The sequence below is a fragment of the Ahaetulla prasina genome, chromosome 8 (assembly GCF_028640845.1).
Source record: "Ahaetulla prasina isolate Xishuangbanna chromosome 8, ASM2864084v1, whole genome shotgun sequence".
NCBI lineage: Eukaryota > Metazoa > Chordata > Lepidosauria > Squamata > Colubridae > Ahaetulla > Ahaetulla prasina.
In genome coordinates this window covers 34,667,635-34,692,935 of record NC_080546.1, presented here as the reverse complement: position 1 = coordinate 34,692,935, position 25,301 = coordinate 34,667,635, and the positions used below count along the sequence as shown (strand labels likewise).

The 25,301-nt window shown below is 38.6% G+C and overlaps 1 protein-coding gene across 3 annotated transcripts in view; it reads right to left on the bottom strand.

Annotated features, from left to right (window-relative positions):
• The window catches only part of TTC29 (tetratricopeptide repeat domain 29), a 126,458-nt gene extending 111,608 nt beyond the window's left edge, over window positions 1-14,850 (bottom strand). For 2 of the 3 annotated variants that reach the window (XM_058193940.1, XM_058193942.1), the window contains exons 1-3: window positions 14,761-14,850; window positions 5,897-5,991; window positions 3,525-3,608 (exon numbers count right to left, since the gene is read on the bottom strand). In XM_058193940.1, the coding sequence (XP_058049923.1) occupies window positions 3,525-3,608; window positions 5,897-5,985 (173 nt within the window). In that variant the 5' untranslated portion in view covers window positions 5,986-5,991; window positions 14,761-14,850. Of the gene's footprint in view, window positions 1-3,520; window positions 3,609-5,896; window positions 5,992-14,760 lie in introns of those variants that run through there. The other variant, XM_058193943.1, reaches the window with a different exon arrangement.
• Between the last annotated feature and the right edge of the window lie 10,451 nt (window positions 14,851-25,301).

Genomic DNA, 25,301 nt, shown 5'->3' with positions numbered 1-25,301 from the left:
ACATCATACCAAGGCGTAGAGTGTCCATGTTTTTGAACAGAACTGTATTCCTTTCTCTGTTTCAAAGGAGCCATTAACTTCCAAAGAAAGTTGGTTAGTGAAAACACAGAATGTTAGTCACAACAAGCAAGATCACTAAAAAATACTAAGACAGAATAATAATATACACATATACAATATTAACATGGGAATGCATTAAAAAATAATAGTACATCTTTTATAACAATGTCTGTGGTTTTTTTTACTGGACAGTATCACTTCAACAGTGAGTTGAATGGGGTATAACGTGTTATTAAAAATAACCTATAGATTCAAAGTAAACAAACTAGATTTTTGTTTTTGTTGATTGGGGAACCCTCAAGTTTATGGAAGTTCAAAAAACATTTTCCCTGTATAGAAGAAAAATAACCCAATAAAGACAAAATAAGTTAATGACCACAAGATACTAATTTATTCCTAAAATGTGTACATGTTCTTCATTTTCTGTCATATCAGATATTATAATAGCAATTTTTGAAGGGACTTTGAGAGCATCCAAGTTAGGAGAGAACTCATTCAGCCATGGATATTATACTATATATCTCCAATGTACAGAACTAAGATACAAATATTAATACATTGGGAATAGGGGAAATGTAATTAAGACAGCACTGAGCATAAAGAACCTTAAATGACTATAAAAAGGTAAAGGTAAGGTTCCCCTCACACATATGTGTTAGCCGTTCCTGACCGTAGGGGGCGGTTCTCATCTCCGTTACAAAGCCAAAAGGCCAGTGCTGTCCGAATATATATCCATAGTCATGTGGCTGGCATGACTAAACACCAAAAGCACATGGAACGCTGTTACCTTCCCACTAAAGGTGGTCCCTATTTTTCTACTTGCATTTTTTACATGCTTTCAAACTGCTAAATTGGCAGAAGCTGGGACAAGTAACGGAAGCTCAACCCATTATGCTGCACTAGGGAGTTGAACCGCTAAACTGCCGACCTTTCGATTGACAAACTCAGCATCTTAGCCACTGAATCACCGTGTCCTCAATTGAATGACTATAGGAGACAGTAATTTTGGCAAAGGTAAGTAAGCCTGTAATCTTAGAAGTACATGTGTGTGACAATAAGACTAGCTCCTGAATAAAGACATGAAATATATTAATGGAGCAGGTCTTAGCTGACTAGTTATCAAATGTTTAATCCACATATTTAATAGATTAACTCCATGGGGGAATCCTGAGAAAGAAATTCAATGTCAATTATTTTCAACTAAGGGAATGCATATTTGTAGCTAAAATCTGAACACAAAAACCAGAGGATTATTCAGACTAACATTTGATTTTTTTCATTTTGTAGAATTTACAATTTCACATCCAGGCTGTAACAAACTGGATGTTATGTTTTCCATGTCTACTGTGTAACCTGTTCTGGGTGAAGACTTTCTTTTTTAAAGAAAAATGTCCAGAAAGTTTTTAAAAATTGGAAGTCTCAGCTCCTGAGTGTAATATATATCAGCTAAGATACACTGAAGAATAATTATATCTATTGTTCCATTGCATCAAAATATGGGAGGACACCTATAGATTTCTTATTTGAATAATTTACTTGCAAAAAGAAAAAGATTGATTTTGAACATTTCAATACATTTACCAGGGATGGTTTTAAATCTGTGATCCTATAACTATTTACCTGGGAATAAATCTCATTAAATTAAATAATTTTAAGCAGAAATGTATGAACTGTAATATTTCTATGAAACAAAATCTTTTCAATGAAGGCTGACATGATCTTATAGAAGTACAGTCTATTGTTAGGAACTATTCATACTATTATTTGTCTGGTATGAAACCAGCTCATGTTGGAACTCCAAATTATTCTTTTGACACTGCTGTGATGGGAAGCCTGCAAAAGATTGCCTCAACCACCTTGATAAAATTTGTCTTTCGAATTGAAAAAGCTATGTGTTGTGAAGGTAAAATGATAGCACATTGGCGACTTTGCAGTTGGAGTCTTTTCTCAGCGGCGATCATTTTGCATGTTGCTACAGGGGCTGGACTGGGTAAGTGGGAGAGACAAATTCTAAATAGTTATATAAAAAATAGGGTTATAGGAACAAGATGCTGAAGCTGTATGGGTGGGAGTAGAGAGAGACAATGATAAAGGTCAGGAGATAGAATAGGGGAAGAATTTACCACAGTGGGGAAAATACCACCAGTAAAGATTACAAAGCTACAGTAAGGAAAAGAATTTATCACTTTTGTTCAATTTCCAATAAACTATAGCAGAGTCAGAAATAAATCGGTTCAGCTCAGAAAACCAAAAAATATAGCGATATAATCAAGTCTACAGTTGATCCCAATGTGGTGCAGGTACTAGCACCGAGGTACCCTTAGCAGTCTCTCATCAAAAGCTTTGAAGATTTTTTTTCTAAATAAGAGAGCATTTTTGCCCTATGTCCTCCATAATATGCAACCTGAAGCATGATCAAAGGGAATCATTTGGGACTCCATCAAAGATTTTCTTATCAAAAAAAGCAAGAGGGGAAAGGCAGAGGGCCAGAGTTGTATAGTTTATTGATGGGCCCATGCAAGTTATTTTTCCAGAAACCAAAGAAGCATTCATTCAAGTGCTGGCATTAGAGTTCATAAAAATCATTAAAAACTTCTATAATCCTCAAAAGAAATGGCTTTCTATTATATGGCTGATTAAGTCAAATCAGAGCTTTTTGAAAGTTCTTTAGGGTACAAGAGTACCCTTTAAACTCCAGCTTGTTTTAAAAACAAGGCAATGACTCATTTTTAATGACAGAGTGTATAATGAAAATAATACCATAAAAAAAAAATTCAGGAGACTATAAAAAATAGCTGCTCCAAGTTTGCATGCTTAAAAACAGAATCATATTTAATCTGCAGTGATATTTCTTTTACATGTATTTAAAGTATCAATGGCTAAAGTAGCAATTTCTGAACAGAATATGAATTACTGCAATAGTTTCAATAGCATAAGCAAACAGGAAACACTTGAAAATAACTAATACTAAAATGTTATAGTACACCCAGTTTTAAAATGTTATATGCATTAAAATGTTATATGCATAAATGCATTATCTATTTTGCTATTGCATGAAATGATTTTTCTCTTAGGAGTTTTTAAATCTATCTTTCAAAACACTAGTGAATTTCATAGAGTCAACTTTGCAAAGAGTAGTTGTATTTGGAAATAAAGGTTCATCCTTAAACGGCTTGCAAACATCTACGAAAGAAAAATATGTTTTTAATGGCTAATAGATAATCAAATGCTGTAAAAGCACTAGTGATTCAGTAAATCATTTACCAAACATAGACACTGATCTAACACCTTTAATATATGCAAGATAAGTAGTGTGAAACATAATTATTTAATATCAATTTTAATTTTTAAATGCCATGTTCTTCTGAAAATTGCCCGAGGAACTTCAGATATCAATGAATCACACTAGAAACAAAGAAAATAATAAAGTTGCAGGATAAAATTCTCAAAAAGATCTTACTTACGCAGCAGCCTCTTGTTTTGACAATCCTTTGATATGCATGGCCAAATAACGATCTATGGCATTTTTTCCTTTGATCAGATGCATCCTAAATTTTTAAAAAAATAAAGAATACTGAAAGATGGCTTAATATTACAATACGCTCCATGTATTAGGAACTAAACCTTGTTCGGAGAAAAGCAGGTATGCACTGAAATATTGATGAATTCAAGCATATTATAAACATGTACAAATATAATTTATTTTTTTATCCAAATCTATCTCAAATCTTTGGTTTTTTGTAGATTAATAAGAATAGCTTTAGGAAAAAAAATCACTTCTTTCATGTTCATTGTCCACTTATCAAAGCATATTACACTTATCGAGGGCTTGTAGAATGAATTTGCTTTCTTAAGTGATAATAACTGCCAAAGGATATTGTCTTAGACAAATTACAAAGTAGAACAGTGGTGCTGCATTGGATGTGTGTAAATCTTAATAGAAGATTTCCTATTGGGTGATCTCAAGTTCAGGAAGAAAAGGCATCAAGCAATGTACCCATTCTAGATGAAATTGCATTTTTCTTCGAGAAGCAGATCTATAGCTTTAAAACTAAATTACCTTAATTAAAGGCCAAAACAGTTGCTGTGAAAACAAGGGCCTATGCTAACTTCAACCTTTCCTGGACAGAAATAGTTTAATGTACACATTACTAAGACCCAAGAAGACCCAAGTGTAATTCAACATTCAGCTATGGAAGCTCAATGGGTGATGTAGCAAAAAATAATCATTTTCTTGCCCATCTTATTTCAGAGTCATATGAAGCCCTCAGAGAGTAGCCATACTAAGTCTTTAGGAGGCCATAGGTCTTCAAGTAGCAGATTCAAACATGAATAGCAAAAAAATGTTTTTATAAATATAACCAAAAATAACACAAAATTCATAGGTTTATACAAATATTCTTTAAATAGATTACTGTAAATTCCTGAATACAGAAAAATATATACATACAGAAAAATACATACATACATAAAAATACGTATGAATACAAGCATCTCAGTCATAAATATCCAATAGACTACAGTTCTTTGTTAAGCACACTTAAAGCAATGAAGTCATATTGCTGTGCATCTTAGGGCATAAAAATAACCCTAATTTAAACATTTCTCTAGTTGACACCTCTGCACTTATGCTGTATGACTTTTTCCATTTCCACTTTATTTTAATTTTCTGAGACACTCTGTATTTAAGTAATGCAAACGTAAGTTGGCAAATTAAGGAAAACAGAATTTATTTGCCATCAGATCTGCAGTTAAATTATTACGACATTGTACATAAATCTTTACATATGGAACTAGATCAAACTAAGGTATACTCAGAATTTACATGGTCTTACAATTCAAAAAGGATCCAAGTGTAATTTCTTTGAGGTGAAAAATGTTAAAGAATTGGTAAGGAATCTCAGACTTATATCTATTTAGAAATAAGTTTCATGGTATTAATTCTGTATGACATTATTTCTCTTTTCCATCCATCCTTCCATCCATCCATATTTTAACCTTCTTTATTCTGACAAAATAGAGCAAAAATGAGCTATGTTATATTTCTGCTTTCTTGTTCATTATGAACAACTACTAGTATATTAAGAGAAACTATTCTTTCTATAAATATTAACTACTTTTAGTAATCTTATAAAATAAAACTTACAACACAGCATTTTAAAAAAGTGATATATGTCAGCAATTCCTCTAATTTCGAAAGGAAGGTACAAAGGCTTATATAATTTCTCTATTGGAAAATGTGGATTATTTTTAAATGTTCTATGGATTTGACATTTATGCAGTGTAAAAATTGATACAATACTAAAAAAACGTAAAACTTATCAATTTTAATACTTATATGTATATATGTGTAAAGTTTCAAAATACTGTCCCAAATCTCACAATAATTGGCTTTATAGAATTCATCACAATCAACAACAGTTGCAACGGAGAGGTTACAAATAAAGTGAGGGAATAAAATTTATCCCCAATAACAGCTGTCTGAAGAAATAGAAAATGTAAATTAAATCTCTAGAGCATAATATGCTGCACTATTAATAACTACTAGCTATTTATAACAAGTGCAATTTCAAAATGTCATTTTGAATTTTAAAATGTAAAAATGTAAAAATCTTTTCGATTCTACCTTTTTAATATATTATGTATATTATAGGAATACATAATTTAGACTCACTGTGTTACTATATTAATTTTTTTTTAGTATTTATACATTTATTTACAACTATAGATTTTGGCAAGATTGTTACTGTATTATAATTATTCTGTTATTAAAGTTTAAATGTCAAAGAATCACAAATGAATTGAAAAGAAATAATTTTTTTAAGAAAATGTATACCTTGCAAGAGGCGGTGAAGTACATCTCATATCCTCCATACTTGGATGTGATCTGGGACTTTGTATAGTTATTCGAGGAAACAAACTCATCCTGAACTAAATAAATATAGAATAGTTCAAAAATTAGCATCAGATAGTTCAATTTGCATAGACATTCCAAATTTATTCCAAATATTTGCTTGCAGAAATAATTCAGACATACATTAAGACACCTTAAATCCCATCTGACAAGATATGACTGTAGTATCTGGGTATATAATAGCATCAATATGACTAATAATATAAATGATGCATTATATAATCAAGAAGATATAAATTCATCCTCTGGCCTAACCTCTTATCCATTTGACATAACAGACACCCTTACTCTCAATTAATTCATTAAAACATGTTTTCCCTGCAGTTCTACTTCTACAACCTAAACATTTTCTATGAAGCATGTTGAACTTAGAGGTATAGCTTCTATTACATTAGAATTAGAATTATGATAGTGAAGAACTAAAGTTATAAAATGTTTTTTTATAAAATCAAGTTTTTCATTACTTAAGAACTAAATTTGTCAATACTTAATTAAGAAGATTTAAATATCTCGCTGAAGAAAGGAAAATTGAGCAGGTAAAGGCCTGCATGGGCAAACCCACCATTTTTCCCCTCTGTTTTATTTGATATTATTGCTATTATCAGTTTTAGTCCTGAGCTTTAGTTTTAATCTATTATTAAGTTTAATATTTAATATATTAAGATTAATAAATGTCTGTTTTATCATGCTACAAGTAATCTCCAACATATGACCACAATTGAGCCCAAAATTTCTGTTGCTAAGTGAGACAGTGGTAAAGTGAGTTTTACTTCATTTTATGACCTTTCTTGCTACAGTTGTTAAGTGAATCACTACAGTTATGAAGTTAGTAATATGGTTGTTAAATAAATCTGAATTCCCCATTGATTTTGCTTGTCAGGTTGCAAAAAGTGATCACATGACCCCAGGACACTGCAACCGTCATAAATATGAACCAATTGCCAAGCATTTGAATTTTGATCACATGACTATGGAAATGTTGCAACAGTCAGAACTGTGAAAAATGGTCATAAATTACTTTTTTCAAACTCATTGTCTTTGAATGATCACTAAACAAATGATTGTAAATCAAGGAGTATCTGTACATTAAGTATCCAAATTTTAAGAGTTCACAAGGACTCAATAATCTTGGTTTTGTATTATTTTTTATTATTATTTACCTGGTTGCATTAGAGTATTGCTTTTGTTTTTGTCTAGGTTTTTTTGTTACAATAGTCATTGATCAAAATAAAGGAAATTTTAGGCAATTTGTGGTACAAAATATCTACTTGTATATTCTGGTGAAAATCTGCACTTAAACTGTAAGGTAAAGGTAAAGGTTCCCCTCACACATACGTGCTAGTTGTTGCCGACTCTAGGGGGCGGTGCTCATCTCTGTTTCAAAGCCAGCACTGTCCGAAGACTTCTCCGTGGTCATGTGCCCGGCATGACTCAATGCCAAAGGCGCACGGAACGCTGTTACCTTCCCACCAAAGGTGGTCCCTAGTTTTTCTATTTGCATTTTTACGTGCTTTCGAAACTGCTAGGTTGGCAGAAGCTGGGACAAGTAACGGGAGCTCACCCCGTTACATGGCAGCACTAGGGATTCGAACCACTGAGCTGCTGACCTTTCGATCGACAAGCTCAATGTCCTAGCCCCTGAGCCACCGTGTCCCTACACTTAAACTGTAGCCATCACTAAAAATAACAAATTATGGATAAAATTAGTGGATGTAAGAGTATTTATTACCAATTAATGCCCTGCAATAATAAGATAATAGTATTATTAGTCTTTGTATGACACTGAATCAGCATTTAGTTTAAGCAGAATAACATCAACAACCCAGCAAAACAAAGTAGACTTATCAATCATTTTGGAGTTCATATATAGTAAAAGGATTTTATTTTTATACATGATACTGCACTCTTTTTCCAACATACTTAGCTTATCCTTTGTACTGTTAAAGTTGCAGCTGCCACTTCCTTCCTTTTGTACCTCTGTGATCTGACAATCTTAGCAGCAGGAGTACCCTTACTCTTAAATTTAGTTTAATGTAGGTATTGTAAATCCTGTTGGCAGGCCTCAAGACACAAACGTTTAATAGAGGCAGAAATATAGCTCGACAAACCCCAAAAGGATATTCACTAATTGTCAGAACTATTGTAAGGAAAGATATAGTATTTCATTTTTAAAATAGAACAAAATTTATCAGAAGAAAAATATGGTTTTAAATGATGGAAAAATTGTGTGTGTGTGTGTGTGTATGTATGTACGTACGTATGTATGTATGTATGTATGTATGTATGTATGTATGTAAAATTAGTAATATATTTAATTCAGAATTGGCAAATCTTTCTCCAATGAGAAAATTCTAGGCAGGTTCCAGGACCAACACAAATTTATCTGAAGTTAGGGAATGCTCAGTATCCTAATGGACCATGTAGCAGCTGGTCAGCAACATTTCTTGGCTGTTATTATTTTTCAATTAAAAGATTCTTTATTAATTCAATTTATTGAATTTATATCCTGCAGCAATACTTACAACTCCCAATAGTATACCAGATATGAAAGGAAAAGAAAGAAATTAAACCATCCACAGTAAGACTACATTATAAACAAAGAGAGACAGAAATAGAGAAGTGTACATAGGAAAAATAGAACTTTTAAAAGTATTTATTTCACAGACTTATAACCCCCCACAATTTTAATTTTAACGGCACACAATAAAATGCGATAAAAGTTTAAAACTTGTTATACACAACCCAAATAAGCAGATAAAACCAATTTACAAGCAACACATAATTGAGTCTCGTAATAATAATATACATTCTCATTATAGAAAGAATTTATCTATTATGACAATCCAGTGCATGGGGGTGTAAACCCAAATTTTTGTGGCCCTACATGGCCTTAGGGCAATAGGGTTAGGTCAGTAGGTGAAAATCACTGGCGTGCTTTCCAAAAAACTAGTTTTCATTACAGTCTGAAAGCCATTCATAGGAAGAACAATCCTGATCTGTGCAGAAAGATCCTTCTAAAATACCAGCAAAAACATACCACCAAGCTCCTTCTGGTCTCATCTCTCCTCATTTTCAGAAATGTGGGATCATAAAGATTTTCTTCCTCAATGTTCTAGTCAGTTAGGTTGATACAGGTTGGAAGAGGCAGTCCAAAATATGTCTGTTAAGTTATAAAAGGCTATACATGTTGAAATCAGGTTTCTTGGTAAATTCCAGTACCTAGAACTGAATTGATGCATGGACCATAAAATTTGTATTATGAACTGTAATGGGTTGTGGAAAGACCTTGGAAGAAAGAGCTGCCAACTAGACAACTGGCATGTAAAAGATTTTTCAGCTCACAGAAGGAGAGTAGATTCAGGAAGCATTTTAGAAGGGACCCTCCCTAATTTTCTTGAGAGTTAAAGAAAAGAAAGGGGTGAAATATTTTAGCTTTTCAAAATTCTATTAGTGTAACCTTACAGTAGAGTAATGTTTATTTCTGACTATTTATTTATTTATTTATTTATTTATTTATTTATTTATTTATTTATTTATTTATTTATTTTGTCACACAGTATATATAAGCATAAGCACGAAATAATTATACAATATATAAGCATATATATGAGTATGAGTATGTAATAACTATATTAATTGGATATAACGAGAGGAAACAATAGGAGAGGAACGGTAGGCACGATTGGGCTTTTATGCACGCCCCTTACAGACCTCTTAGGAATGGGGTGAGGTCAATGACAGATAGTGTTTGGTTGAAGCTTTGGGGATTTTGGGAAGAGACCACAGAGTCAGGTAGTGTATTCCAAGCATTAACAACTCCGTTACTAAAGTCATATTTTCTGCAATCAAGATTGGAGTGGTTCACATTAAGCTTAAATCTATTGTGTGCTCGTGTATTGTTGCATTTGAAGCTGAAGTAGTCTTTGATAGGAAGACATTGTAATAGATGATTCTATGAGTTAAACTCAGGTCATGTCGAAGGCGGCGTAGTTCTAAATTTTCTAAACCCAGGATTTCAAGTCTGGTGGCATAAGGTATTTTGTTGTATTCAGAGGAGTGGAGTACTCTTCTTGTAAAATATTTCTGGACACGTTCAATTGTATTGATGTCAGAAATATGGTATGGGTTCCAAACAGTCGAGCTGTATTCAAGAATTGGTCTAGCAAATGTTTTATATGCTCTGGTATAAACTGATATAAACTGATATAAACTGATATAAATCAATAAACTGCTACAGTTTATTGGAAATTGAACAATACAATGGTCATATTGTACAATGGTCATGCTTCTTATCTGGACTAACTTGAAGAGCTAACAAATTATCATAGGTAGTCCTGTCTTACTGACTACAATTGGGAGCATCAACTGTTGCTGTAGAACAAGGGTGTCCAAACTTGGCAACTTTAAGACTTGTGGATTTCAACTCCCAGAATTCCTCAACCAGAAAAGCTCTTAAAGTCTTAAAGTTGCCAATTTGGACATCCCTGCTGTAGAAGAAAGAATGGCAGAACTGGAGGTGGACTGAAAAGAGAGATCAGCCTGAAATCCCTAGGTAGTGATAAGTAAACTAAGTCCAGTCCTTCTCGAGTGCTAGTGATCTTTATCTAGCTTTAACCAGGTGCTGGCGGTTAGTTGAGAAGATTCCTGTGTGCATGTTTTTAGCAATAAATCAACTTAATTGAACCTTTGCATGTGGACTTTGTCTTTTGTGCCTGAAGTTCTAAGTGATGTTTTTAAAGTGAAATTTCACAGCACCACACCGATGTATGATATCAGTTCTACCTGCGATCATTAAGCAAATCACTTTTATAATATCCCATCTTTTTTTTTTGTACAGCTAAAAGGAATGTACATAATGCTCGCACCTTATATTTTTCCCATAACAACAACTTGTGAGATGGGTTGGGCCCAAAGTCATCCAGCCAACTTTCATATCTAAGGGATGACTAGAATTCTCTCATTCAACACTTAAAACTACTATGCCTAATGGGTTCTACTGGATCAATAAGACTACAACAGGCACACCAGTCAAATCTGAACAAAGGACACTCTAATTGTGACCTCTCATCCAAGGAGTCCCCAACCAAAAATGGTGATAGAAATATGAGCCGATATATTCCTAGGTGGAAGAATATTATTAGGCTATCCTACTGCTTTCTACTCTGTTACCTTGGAGTTAACAGGGCCCTAAACCGTCTGACCAGGCAAGTCAGCATTGCTGGTTTCCACCTTTGACCATCCTTTATTCTTCACTCACATACTATAGAAAGAAAGCCATTAGTCTACATACCAAGAGACAGAGAAAAAAATAGGCCATCCACCTGCCCAGAAGATTACTCTAAATATAACTTTCTCTTAGGGCTTGAACATAAGATAGAGAGGCTGTATGACCTCATTTGTAAATTCACCATATATCTCGAAGGCCATCTTTCTTTTTCCTAGAACAATGGAATAATTAGAAAAGATGGGTGGCTAGAACGGATGATGGAAAAGGCATATTTCTTTTCTCTATCAAAGAATCAAATACAATAGCACGCAAACCTATTCATTGTACATAAATTCTATTAAGTAATTTAAATAACTGCAGCACTCAAGTGTCTTTTACTGTTATTTCCCAGGGAAAAAAATGGGAAATAAAGCCAAAATTAGTTGTTTCTGTGGCTCTATTAGTCCCAAATGGGTACCAGATGCCCACTATTAAGATACAGGACAATTAGTCTGATCTAGATTTTTCTGATAGGAAAAGTCCATGTAACAGAATATTTGCCATGCGATAGAATCAAAATAGGAAAAAATGATGATGTATTCAGTTTCAAACTAAAATGCAAATGCTGGCATAGAACAAGATAACAAATAATTAGACTATATTATTAAAGGAACTTAAATAATATAGTCTAATGAAGGAACTTTAATACCGTAGTTTAATGAAGTCAAATAAAATATAAGATGTCAAACGAAAGCTAGGTAAACATTTCAGAATAGGCAAACTATACAATGTATTCAAAAGTGGTAATATATTATCCAATATTATTCAAAATGCTACTCGGACCCACTATATGTTAAAATAAAATTTAATCCCCCACATAAAATAAAAACAGCCAGATCTCCCTAATAAATTTGGTTTACAATGTAGTGATCTTTTTAGTAGTGTTCCTCTGATGATTAAATTCTTTCCAAAGGGAAATAAGTCCCTACATTCATAAATATATATTAAAGTTATAGTTGTTCTTATTACATTATTGTAGTTCAATTATTTTTGTTATGGAATATTATTTTATTGTAGATTGTTTTCATTGATGCTTTATTGGAAGACAATTTTTATCCGTTTGCTGGAGGAAGAAGTGTCTAAATATTATCTCTGTAGCTATCATGATTAAATTCATAGGAATCATAGTAATTTTATAACTTTACTACAGCAAAATTATCCTGCCCTCCTAAGCAGTTCAAAAGCATGCAAATGCAAGTAGATAAAAGCATGCAAATGCAAGTAGATAATTAGTTACCACTTTGGTGGAAAGGTAACAGTGTTCTGTGCACCTTTGGTGTATAGCCATGCTGACCACATGACCACGGACAATGCTGGCTCCCTCGGCCAAGAAATAGAGATGAGCACTGTGCCCTAACTTCTGGACAAGGAAACCTTTATCTTTACTTGAGAAACAGATCACATGTATTAAAAGTCTGTGTAATGTTCTGCTAATAATTGACAAATCATCTCTGGATTAAAGATAATACACGCACGCATACACACACACCCCGAGAAACCAAACTGGTTATAAACAATGCTTGTACTGTTCAGTACTTCTCTTTTATTATAATGGAAGGGAAGAACATCTACCATACTGTTCAGTTTCTTATACAGTGACATTATACTTAAAATGATAAAACTAAGCTATAACATCAAGGTCTGCAAAGAGCAAGACGTGTACTTTATTCTTCATTAAAACAAAGAAATTGGATTAAAGAAGAAGAAATATTAATCTCAAAAGGCGTTCTATGCCCATTTAGGACATCTTGCTGTAATAAAGGCAGTATCTTAGGTCTTTTCTGCACTGCAACCTTAAACTGCTTGATCATATGCATAAACAGACAGGAAATGCAACATCAGTTGACAAACTAGTCATATGGTTCTTTTTCAAGGAATGGGTGGTTTTCATTTTTGTATAATTTTCTTCTTTTGCATTGACATCTGGTAAACAAACAGTTTTAGTATTTAGCCTATTGCTTGAGCCAGTAGAGGAAAGTTGCCTTGTCAATATCATCTAGTAATACCTACAAAGTTTCGTAAACTTGATAAAGAAAAGAAGTATCATCAGAAGGGAGACAGGCAACTCATTTCAGGAGAGCAGCTCAAGGGGACAGATTGTTCCTGCCACAGCTGGAATGGAGGTAGTTGCTTACAATGGAATAAAGTGTAGCAGATAAACTGCACAGCCCAACTTGCCTTATACATTGTAAGCCGCCCTGAGTCTTCGGAGAAGGGCGGGGTATAAATGTAAACAAAAAACAAACAAACAACTTGTGTTATCAGAAAATGGAAATCATTCCTTTTGATGTGGATGGAGGTTACCTTCTCAAAACATTGGGGACAGGTTGAAGACAATGTTGCATGTTATAATCTTGAGAAATTGCTAGTGGTTTGAACTTCTAGCTGGAACAATCTAATTGTGGAAATTAAACCACTGTGCCAAGGGGAAAGGCTTGTTATCAGCATGATACTTGGTTGTGTTGAGTGTTTGATTATGGCTTTTATAATTTTTCCAGCTGCTGGAGTTTTAAGTTCTGTTGTATATGTATTTTATCATTTTTTTATATTGTTAGTCGCCTAGAGCCATGTATTTGAGATGGACAAGAGAGATAGAGGGAGGGAGGAAGAGAGAGGGAGGGAGAGAGAGAATGTCTTTGAAGAGAAAGTCTAATTCTTTTGCTCTTCTTTTACTTGTTCTTTCAGTTTATACCAAGAAGACCGCATTCCTAAAAACTTCTAGTTAAAGGCATTTTGTATATTTTCCTTCAAAAATATAAAATAAACGAAGTTTAGACATATATTTGAACAAGTTAGATTGGCAAAAGGGAAGTAACTGTTGTCCACTTTTAGTGCATTCCTTAAGTAAAACTGAGCTGAAAATTATCCCAACAATTGACTTATTAGACAAACCACAATAAGTCAGGTAGTTTCAGTCAATGCTCTCATAAAGGTTATGGGTATGGAAATATAACCTGGGGGTGGGGGGAAACCCCATATATATTATTTTATTTGCTTGGAGACGTTTTTAAAATATTGACAGCCGCCTTAGTCTGGTCAGCCTCTCATTTGGTCTGCAACGAAGAAGAAAAGGCATTGCTGCCCTTGCTGGAAAGATCCCGTGCAGATCGTCGGTGTGTGACCTTATTCAGGGAATTAACCGTTAGGAAAGTGAAGTTGAGTAAAGTGGAGAACGATCCTTTAATGCTTTCTTCAGGACTCCTTCGTGGAAACTCCGATAAGCTGGCAGTATTTGAATGCCCTCCTTCCAGAAGCATTCAGCATCCCCATTCAGGAGCCGCTTTCCACACTCGGCTCCCGGTGCTTCAAGGCCGCGAATCCTCAAAGTAAAGAGAAGCCACTCGTTGCAGTGGATACTCTTCCCTCCTTCCTCCAGCAATGCTTTCTTCTCTCCGATAGTTACAACGGCTCCACGTCGCGTTACTCTTCCTTTCCTTCCTTCGGGGCACAACCGAGGAGCATTGCTGACCAACGGTTATCTTTACGCGCAGAGACGCCCACCCCACTGCTAAACACGTACCTCGCTTTATATCAATCCACTCGAGAAGAAGACGGGGGAAAGGCCGAATGGCCACGCAGGAGCTGCTCCGAATCCCACTGCCCGATCGCCGGCGTCCCTCGGGGAAGAAGGACGCGTCCTCGTTACTATGGTAGCGGGGCGGAGCCTAGGGGGGCGGGACTACAGAACGCTCCGCCCAGGACAACCCGGCCCTTCTGTTTCAGCGCTGCGTGGGGTTCCGCCGAGCCGCCTTTCATCCGCGGACCACTCAAACCAGCATCAAATGGTGGAAGCTGCTATTTTGAGCTGTTGTCAGCGTCGCTAGTCATACCTGTGTGGTTCAGTTACGATCAACAATGAACAGCGTTTATTTATCACTATACGTTTGTTATGTGTTTATGTTGTTACTTTAGCTTTTAATGTTCTTATCAAACTAGGAGGTCAGAGTCAGACAGGGATGGCATGACATAGAAGTCTAGTGAAAAAAAACATTTATATATTGATCCTTTATTGATTGTCATCCAGATGTTGTGCACTCTTAGCAACCAGTTATCTTTTCTCCATGATGATCTGTTCCTATCTTGGTTCTTCAGGTCTTTCAACAAAGCGCCCCCTGCCTTTGCCACTCTTACTGACTCCATTAAACTTGTTAACTGGTTGTCATCCTTTTCATAACTTTCAATCTTTCCCAGCGCTGGAGCCTTTTCTAGAGAGTTGGGTTACTTTGGACACAAAGTAAGATAAAGTGACCATGGTCACTTGTACCTAGAGTGAGAAATTCTGATTCTGATTTGTTCGATGATTCATCGGTTTGTTTTCTTGGCTGTCCATGGTATTTTCAGAAGTCGTCTCCAGCACCAAAGTTCAAAATTGCAATTCTCTTCCTGTCCTGTTTTGTCAAAGTCCTATTTTCATTTCCTTTGAGTGTCACAAGGAATATTATAGACTGCACATGGGTGCAGCAAGATCCAGAAATGCTCTGAAGAAATGGTGGATTATGCTCTTTGCGATTGCATGCAGAAAACATGATATATATATTACCTGTCTTTTGTGTCCTGATCGGCATACACTTAAGGACCTCATGAAAACGTGACAGAATGCAATTAATATTGCTAGTTTCTGGGCAAAATCTCTTTAATTTGTACATATTTTAATTTTGTATTTTACGTTTTATGCCGTATAGTGTGCCTTATTTTAATTGTGATGCTTCTGACACAAATGAAGAAAGTGGTATATCCTATATCAAACCAATTGCAACCAACTCTTATTATTCTTTGAAATGTGTAGTATATCTTAAATTACTTTTATGACTTTTTAATCTAAAGTCAAAAGAAACTCATTTTTAAATGTAATATTTGTCAGAGAAAAAATGAGTCCTTGTTTGCAGAGCTAAATAGTATCAATTTCAACAATTTCCTTAAACTTCCCATAAAACAGATTGCTAGTTTAGCAGTGCCACTTGTCCCGTATGCATGCCTTCAAGTCAGTTTTGACTCTTAAGCAAATACATGGACAGATCCATGAAGTTTTCTTGTAAACATTTTCAGAAGTGGCTTGCCATTTCCTTCTTCCTAGGCCTGAGGTCACCCAGCTGTCTTCTCTGCCTAAGGCAGAATTACAATTCATGTTCGCCTGACTTATAGCCCAGCACCTGTAACAGCTTAATGCCTTCAAAATCTCTAACAGCTGTATAACTTCAAAAATACAAATAGAAGGGTTTCCTATGGTTCACAGAGATGGTTAGTGCAAATGAAGAAGCTCTTTGGAAGAAGGAAAACAACCAGCAAAATGAAATAGTTGTGTAAACTCCTAAACAGGCAGATAACAGGAAGGCTTTCAAAACAGCTAGGGAAGCTTTGCAAACAGCATAGGACTTCTTGGATTCATTTTATTTATTTATTTATTTATTTATTTATTAAATTTGTATACCGCCCTTCTCCCGTAGGACTCAGGGCGGTTCACAGCCAAGTAAAAAATACACAATAAATACAATTAAAATACAATTTAAAAACCTTATTAAATTGGCCAGAATTAAAATTTAGAACTAAAACCCATAAAAAACCCATAAACTAAAAAACTAACCCAGTCCAGCGCAGATGAATAAATGAGTTTTAAGCTCGCGGCGAAAGGTTCGGAGGTCCGGAAGTTGACGAAGTCCTGGGGGGAGTTCGTTCCAGAGGGCGGGAGCCCCCACAGAGAAGGCCCTTCCCCTGGGTGTCGCCAGACGACACTGTCGCGCCGACGGCACCCTGAGGAGTCCCTCTGTGAGAGCGCACGGTCGGTGAGAGGTATTCGGTAGCAGCAGGCGGTCCCGTAAGTAACCCGGCCCTATGCCATGGGCGCTTTAAAGACGTTCACCAGCACCTTGAAGCGCACCCGGAAGGCCACAGGTAGCCAGTGCAGCCTGCGCAGGATAGGTGTCACTCGGGAGCCACGAGGGGCTCCCTCAATCACCCGCGCAGCTGCATTCTGGACTAACTGTAGCCTCCGGATGCCCCTCAAGGGGAGCCCCATGTAGAGAGCATTGCAGTAATCCAGGCGAGGCGTCACAAGGGCGTGAGTGACTGTGCACAGGGCATCCCGGTCTAGAAAGGCGCAACTGGCGCACCAGGCGAACCTGGTGGAAAGCTCTCCTGGAGACGGCCGTCAGGTGGTCTTCAAAGACAGCCGCTCATCCAGGAGAACGCCCAAATTGCGCACCCTCTCCGCCGGGGCCAGTGACTCGCTCCCGACAGTCAGCCGCGGACTCAGCTGACTGTACCGGGATGCCGGCATCCACAGCCACTCCGTCTTGGAGGATTGAGCTTGAGCCTGTTTCTCCCCATCCAGACCCGTCGGCTTCCAAACACCGGGACAGCACTTGATAGCTTCATTGGGGTGGCCCGTGTGAAAAGTACAGCTGGGTGTCATCAGCGTACAGCTGGTACCTCACACGAAGCCACTGATGATCTCACCCAGCGGCTTCATATAGATGTTGAACAGAAGGCGAGAGAATCGGCCCTGCGGTACCCACAAGTGAGGCGCCGCTGGGTCGACCTCTGCCCGTCAACACCGTCTGCGACGGTCGGAGAGATAGGAGGAGAACCACCGATAAACGGTGCCCCCCACTCCCAATCCCCCCAGCCGGCGCAGCAGGATACCATGGTCGATGGTATCGAAAGCCGCTGAGAGGTCTAATAGGACCAGGGCAGAAGAACAACCCCTATCCCTGGCCCTCCAGAGATCATCCACCAACGCGACCAAAGCCGTCTCAGTGCTGTAACCGGGCGGAAGCCGGACTGGAGCAGGTCCAGATAGACAGTTTCCTCCAAGTGCAGGGGAACTGATATGCCACCATACTCTCTACAACCTTCGCCGGGCGGGTTGGAGACTGACGATAATTACCTAAAACAGCCGGGTCCAGGAAGGCTTCTTGAGGAGGGCCTCACCACCGCCTCTTTCAAGGCGGCCGGAAAGACTCCCTCCAACAAGGAAGCACTCGTAATCCCCTGGAGCCAGCCTCGTGTCACCTCCTGAGTGGCCAGCACCAGCCAGGAGGGGCACGGGTCCAGTAAACATGTGGTGGCATTCAGTCTACCCAGCAACCTGTCCATGTCCTCGGGAGTCACAGGGTCAAACTCATCCCACACAACATCACCAAGACCGCCCTCAGACATCCCGTCCGAATCACTACAATCTTGGCCCAAGCCGTCCTTCAGCTGAACGATTTTATCGTATAGATAACCGTTAAACTCCTCAGCACGTCCCTGCAACGGGTCATCCCGCTCCCCCTGGTGAAGGAGGGAGCGGGTCACCCGAAACAGGGCAGCTGGGCGGTTATCTGCCGATGCAATGAGGGAGGAGGCGAGCAACGCCTCGCTTCCCTCAGTGCCACTAGGTAGGTCCTAGTATAGGATCTAACTAGTGTCCGATCAGCCTCTGAACGGCTGGACCTCCAGGAGCTCTCTAGGCGTCTTCTCCGGCGTTTCATCCCCCTCCGCTCCTCGGGGGACCAAGGAGCCCGTTCGGATCTCGCGGGTCAGAGGCCGCAAAGGCACGACACGGTCTAAAGCCCCAGCCGCAGCCCGTTCCCAGGCTGCAGCTAGTTCCTCCGCCGTGCCGTGAGCCAGACCCTCAGGAAATGGCCCAAGCTCCGTCCGGAACCTCTCAGGGTCCATCAGGCGCCTGGGACGGTACCAACGTAATGGTTCCGTCTCCCTGCGGTGTTGGGTAGCGGTCAGAAAGTCCAGGCGAAGGAGAGTGATCTGACCATGACAAAGGTTCAATGACTATTTCCTTTAAGTCCAGATCTCTCAACCACTGACCAGAGACAAAAATCAGGTCCAGTGTGCCACCCCCGATGTGAGTGGGGCCATCCACTACTTGAGTCAGGTCCAAGGCCGTCATGGAGGCCAAGAACTCCCGAGCTACCGTCGATGACAAGCCGGCAGATGGCAGGTTAAAGTCCCCCATGACTAAAAGTCTGGGGGTCTCCACCGCCACCCCGGCAAGCACCTCTAGGAGCTCGGGCAGGGCAGCTGTCACGCAGCAAGGAGCCAGGTACGCGACCAGTAAGCCCATCTGACATCTATGACCCCACCTCACACAGAGGGATTCACACCCGGCTATCTGAGGTACAGTGGTCTCCCTCGGCTCTAGACTCTCTTTAATCACAACCGCCACCCCTCCACCCCTACCCTGGGCCCTCGGCTGATGGAATGCACGGAAACCCGGTGGGCACATCTCAACCAGGGGCACACCCCCTTCAATGCCCAGCCAGGTCTCCGTAACGCCTATAATATCCCCGGCACCCCCCTGAATTAGATCATGTATTAGGGGGGCTTTATTGGCCGCGGACCGTGCGTTGCATAGCACCAGACGAAGGCCCAGGCTCTGAGGGTCCTGACCATCCGGGGAACGGGTAAAGTTAAGGGGATCGGGGCACGCGATCGCCTGCATACATCGAACGCGTGACCCCCTGTGTCGATACGATCCCCCCCTTCCGCCATATCTGCCCCTCCCACTTACCGTGCCAATAGACTCACCCTCACACAAAGGAACACCCTCCCCCCCCATAACCTCCGAACCCTTTTGATAATCGCCACGAGCATGCGTTGGAACTGGTTTCCCCCCCCCCGGGCTACCCCCCTCACCCGCCCTACCCCTCCCACCCCCTAAAAATACCCTGTCTAAAAACCCCCAAAGGCTCCTTCTTCTCGCATGCCACCTCTGTGGGTCCCAAGACCCGTCATTGAGGCCGGCCCTTGGTAGCGATATGGGCCATTCCTGCGAGGCGGGGGCACCTCGCAGGCGCAAGAGTTCACGTGCAGTGTAGCGCATAGGAAAGTGCGAATCGGCGAGGGATGCTAAGATGGTAAACTCCCAAAGTAACAGAAATGGTAGATCTTCCAGCGGGAGTCCAGATGGTCAAAGGACAAATGGAGCAGGAACTGGATAGCGATGACAAAACAGGAACAGACAGGCCGACAGTCTCCATGGCATGCCAATGGGGAACAGTTCTACAAGAGATCTTAATTAGGTAGATGTGGCTAGCGGTCTGTCCAAGTCCCGAGACCAGTCCAAGCTAGTCCAATCCAGTCCAATCCACTCCATCCCGCAGATGGACATGCATGACCGCCCAGTTTAGATGACCCATAGTCCGGAATAAGGGGGGGCGGAAATAGGACGGAGCAAGCCAGGCCATAAGGCCACAAAGGAAAATACGATGGAGCAAGCCAGGCCACCAAGGGCCATTCGATGACACGCGATGAAATAATGCGATAAAACAGGCCAAAAGAGGGGACAAACCTCAGCCACGGTTCCGGCCTCTTCTCCCACCGAGGCCTTACCACACCCATCCTCGGTGGGGCTGCCACATCTAGGGCGCCGTTGGACGGGCGCCACGCGGACCACACAGCCTCGCTGGGCACAACCAGCGCCGATGGACCTGGCGCCGATGGAACTGGCGCCAAAGGAGCCGGCAGGCCCGCCGACAGGCAAAAACGGGCCGGGAATTCGCACCAGCTGAAACCAGGCCGAATCCACACCCCGAAGCCGTCGGAGCCAGGCCGGGATCACCGACGATCTCAAGCCGCTGAAATTCGGCCACGATCGCCGGGGTCGCCACTGGACAGGGCTCACCGCTAGGCCGCTGGGCAGGGCTCCGCTAGGCAGGGCTCCGCTAAGCAGGGTTCCGCTGGGCAGAAGAGAAAGGCTTTTGTTCACTCTTAAATGCTTTATAAAAAATTTCTTTCATACTTACTCTGCATAGCCCTGCCATATATCCCAGATAACAGGTTCTCAAACTGTCTAGCAGACATTCTGCACAACATTAGTAACCTCATGTAATTTGGGAGCTGAATAAAATTTTATAAATATTAAAATATTTAAAAATAGGCAAAAAGACTCAATCTTCCATCAACATTTCAGATCAACATTCTACTTAGCATACAACAATATAATGGATGCTGGAATCTACCTATGCTACATTCTACTGGTTAGATTCTTGATCAATATGTTTGCTTTAAGAATAAGCAAATACACTGATCAAGAATCTAATATGGTCAAGTATTTGATAATATATTATTATTGAACATTATAGACTATAAATCCAATATGTTGAGTGCACAATGTACATACACATATAATTACTACATTGTGTGCTTTGTTAATATAAGTTTTTTAAAAATATTTTGACTGCTGGAACTTCTATTATACAGTATATGCATTGGCAGCTAATTATTTTTTAAAAAAATAAGTTCATTTCTGTCCTTATAATTTAAAATAATTAGGTTAAATGTGGGGATTCTGTAGGCAGAAAAATGATACTATGATACTAGCACAGATATTGGGAGGCGAGTAAACCAATTGCACAGTGTGCAAAATCTGCAGGGATTTTCAACAATTTTATTGCTGTTTCTTTGACTTAGAAACTACTTCATTTGCGTAGAAAATAAGCATCTAAACTTAAATGTATATTGTTCTTTTTAGTCACATGGTTTTCTTTTTTCCTTCTTGTAAATATAAATATATTTTTGGCTATGGATTATTCTGTAAATATTTTTTGAAGTAAATTACGCCAAATACCTGACCTTCGGACCTTCCGCCGCGAACTGAAGACACATCTTTTCATTCGCGCGGGGCTGGCTTAAATTTTATTGATTTTAAATTTTATCGATTTTAATTTTTTTAATATTAATTTTAATGGGGTTTTAGTTTTATATATTTTAAAGTTTTCTAGGCCAATTATAAAATAAGTTTTTTAATTTGTATTTTAAATTGTATATTGTATTGTTTGTTTTTACTTTTGGCTGTACACTGCCCTGAGTCCTTCGGGAGAAGGGCGGTATAAAAATCGAATAAATAATAATAATAATTATAATCTATAGAAGTTTTTCTAAGGAAGTATAAACATCCTTACAACTGAGCATCGTTTTTGGTGAATTCATCAACTGAAACAAACAAAATGTTTAAAAGTTATGATATTTATGCCATTACTTACCAAGCACATCTAAATTACATTAAAGTAACCAAAATATCTTTACAATCCCCAAGGCATGTCACAACTTTGAGCACTCCTAATATTTGGAAATTGTAAGTTGAAAAATTTGACACACCCTAGAAATAATACAATGTATGTTTTATTTTAATTATTCTTTTATGCAGATAGAATTGCTATTATTTTTTTTCTAAACAATGAGGAAGATAATATTAAATTGCTGATATTGTTAGACTAGAATTCGTCTTAAGCAATTTATGAATAAGCAATTTTCAAGGTCTGAATTCATTTATATGCTAGTTTCTGCCCAACTTACTCCACATCTATATACACATATGTGTGCCTATAATACATCTGGTGCTAAACTTCAATTTATTTCAATTTTAGATCATTGGATTATTTGTTTTAACAATGGTAGTATAATTTACATTACTTACAGCAAGATTGTGAGGGAAAGCTGAAACAAACAAGAAATATAATAATTTACAAATGAATAATAACTATAAACCTATATTCTGTCCACAAAATGTTGTCTTTAGCATAAAGAACCAGAGGTTTTGTCTGCCTTAGGCAAGGTAGTTGGAAGGGCTGCTTCAAGAATTAATGAACAAAAATGGCAAGATAGGCCAAAGTGCTTTTATTCTATGTATTTGCAATGGGTGTTTACTTTGTTTTTATGATAAAATCACAAGAGATGCAAAGTAATTTGAATAAATGCTTTCCAAGCCCTGACCTATAACAGCTATATATTTTTCAAAATTTAAATAACTGGGGCTTTAAAAAGGATCAGTGTTATTATTAATAATACCTATGTTTATATAAAGCATGTAAAATAAAATTTTGCTTTGTTTTGTTTAGGGCAAAGTTCCCTTAGGAATGCTATGCAAAGAATTACATATGAAAAGTGGAAATTTTTTACTAAGTCTTCTGTGGCGTCCTAATTCACAAAACCTTTTCCAGGAAAAGGATTAAAATATACATCCAGTAACAAAGAAATAACAGGAATGAAGATAATGATATATTTTTTTTTTGCATGAAAAGGATGAATCAAACTATACTACAGCAGGGGACTTCACTCTCCACAGCCAAATTTCCAGCTTTTGGGAAATCAGGTCTTACTGGCTTTCAAAAATCTTAATAGGTATCTGCAGGTGTACATAAATGTGAGATAGGAGAGTGGGGTCATGAAAGTAGGTTCTTACCAGGGGTGAAATCCAGCAGGTCTGACAGGTTCTGGAGAACTGGTAGAGGAAATTTTGAGCAGTTCAGAGAACTGGTAGCGGAAATTCTGAGTAGTTCGGAGAACCAGCAAATACCACCTCTGGCTGGCCCCAGAGTGGGGTGGGAATGGAGATTTTATATCCTTCCCCTGGAGTGGGGTGGAAATGGAGTATCCTTTCCCTACCACACCCACCAAGCCATCCCACTAAGCCACAGCACGCCTGCCACGCCATGCCCACAGAACCAGTAGTAAAAAAATTTGGATTTCACCATTGATTCATACACAGTATCCCTGTAGATTGCACTGTCTTAAGGAAAGGACCCAAAGAGAATGCACTCTTGAGATCTTATTGGACGGGCAGAAACTAATTGGAGTAGTAGACTGCCCTGAAGACATTCAGGTCTCCTGTGATATAGGGCTTTATAGGTTGCAACCATAAAATAATGGCTACCAGTGTAGTTCCAGAAACAGAGGTGTTGCATTAAAATACCTAGCAGCACCTTTTCCATAGGAGCTGCTGTATTTTGAAACTGAATTTTCCAAGTGGTTTTCAAAGGCAGCTGCACAGACTGTGCATTGCAACAGTCCAAATCAGGGGTCTCCAACCTTGACAACTTTAAGCCTGGTGGACTTCAACTCCCAGAATGCCCCAGCCAGCAAAGCTGGCTGGCGCATTCTGGGAGTTGAAGTCCTCCAGGCTTAAAGTTGCCAAGGTTGGAGACCCCTGGTCCAAATGATAAGTGACTAAGGTGTGAATGACTCTAAGTAGGGCTTTTCAGCTCAAGTAAAGACGCTAAGATGTAATAGTTTGAAAATCCTCTCAGGTGCAGCTATGAGGACTAGAACTAGAAATAGGCAAGGAAAAGAACTAGAATTGAATATACTGGCTTTGAAACCTTTTTCAAAGAAGAAAAAAGAAAAGCCTACTTCCTTTTCTTTCTCCTCTTCACATGTGGCAGACAAGGACAGATTGTTCTTTCAAGAACTCTCAACTGCTTATTTGAAGAGGTTTTTCAAAAACCTTCCTCCCATTTCTAATCTGTGGTACTGTGTGCTAGATGGCTTACAGCACAAAACCATTCACTTTAAAACAAAGCATCATAAACTAATATTTTAGGGGATAAGAGCCACCTGTATGACAATTTCCAAAGAGAGGGAGTATAATGAGAAGAGAGAGCATACAGGATTTCATCAGGGAATTGGAGTGGGGTATGAGATGTTAAATGAAGATTCCTAACCCGTTTTTTTTCTTTTAACATGTTTGCACTTGGCTAACTTAACAGCCTGAGAAGGGAATAACAAGAAACAAAGGCCTTTCTACTGGTGGTGCTTTAAGAAGCAAAAGTGAAGATATATCTGCAGTCCTTGAAACAGTTGTCAAAGGACTGGAGCAATCAATGCCACATTGATGAGAAAAGATAAGGATTAACCAGTTCAAAGAAAGGAGACTCCGTAACAAAAACTGACAGTTTAAGCAACCATCTTTAAAAGTGTTCAAAAATCAGACAGGAGCAAGCTCGTAGCAGCCAGAAGCAAGAGATATAGGATGTTGTAGGAGGCTTATAGACTCTACAAACATTGATTTACTTATTTATTTCAGCAACTAATTTAGAATAGTATTCCACAATTTTAGTAAAATTTGGATAGCATGACAATTCATTGGATACATAGTTGGCTCAAAAATCATTTATAGCGTACTCGTATCGAATTGGAAAGGGTTTGTCAATATTCCTATTATCAACCTGGTTGAATAGATTAATGAAATGCTTACCAAATTTTCAGATGACACAAGTTGAATGGGATAGCTAATTCCCTAGTAGACTTAAATAAAACAATAAAATGAAATAAAATGCAAGATTTTTC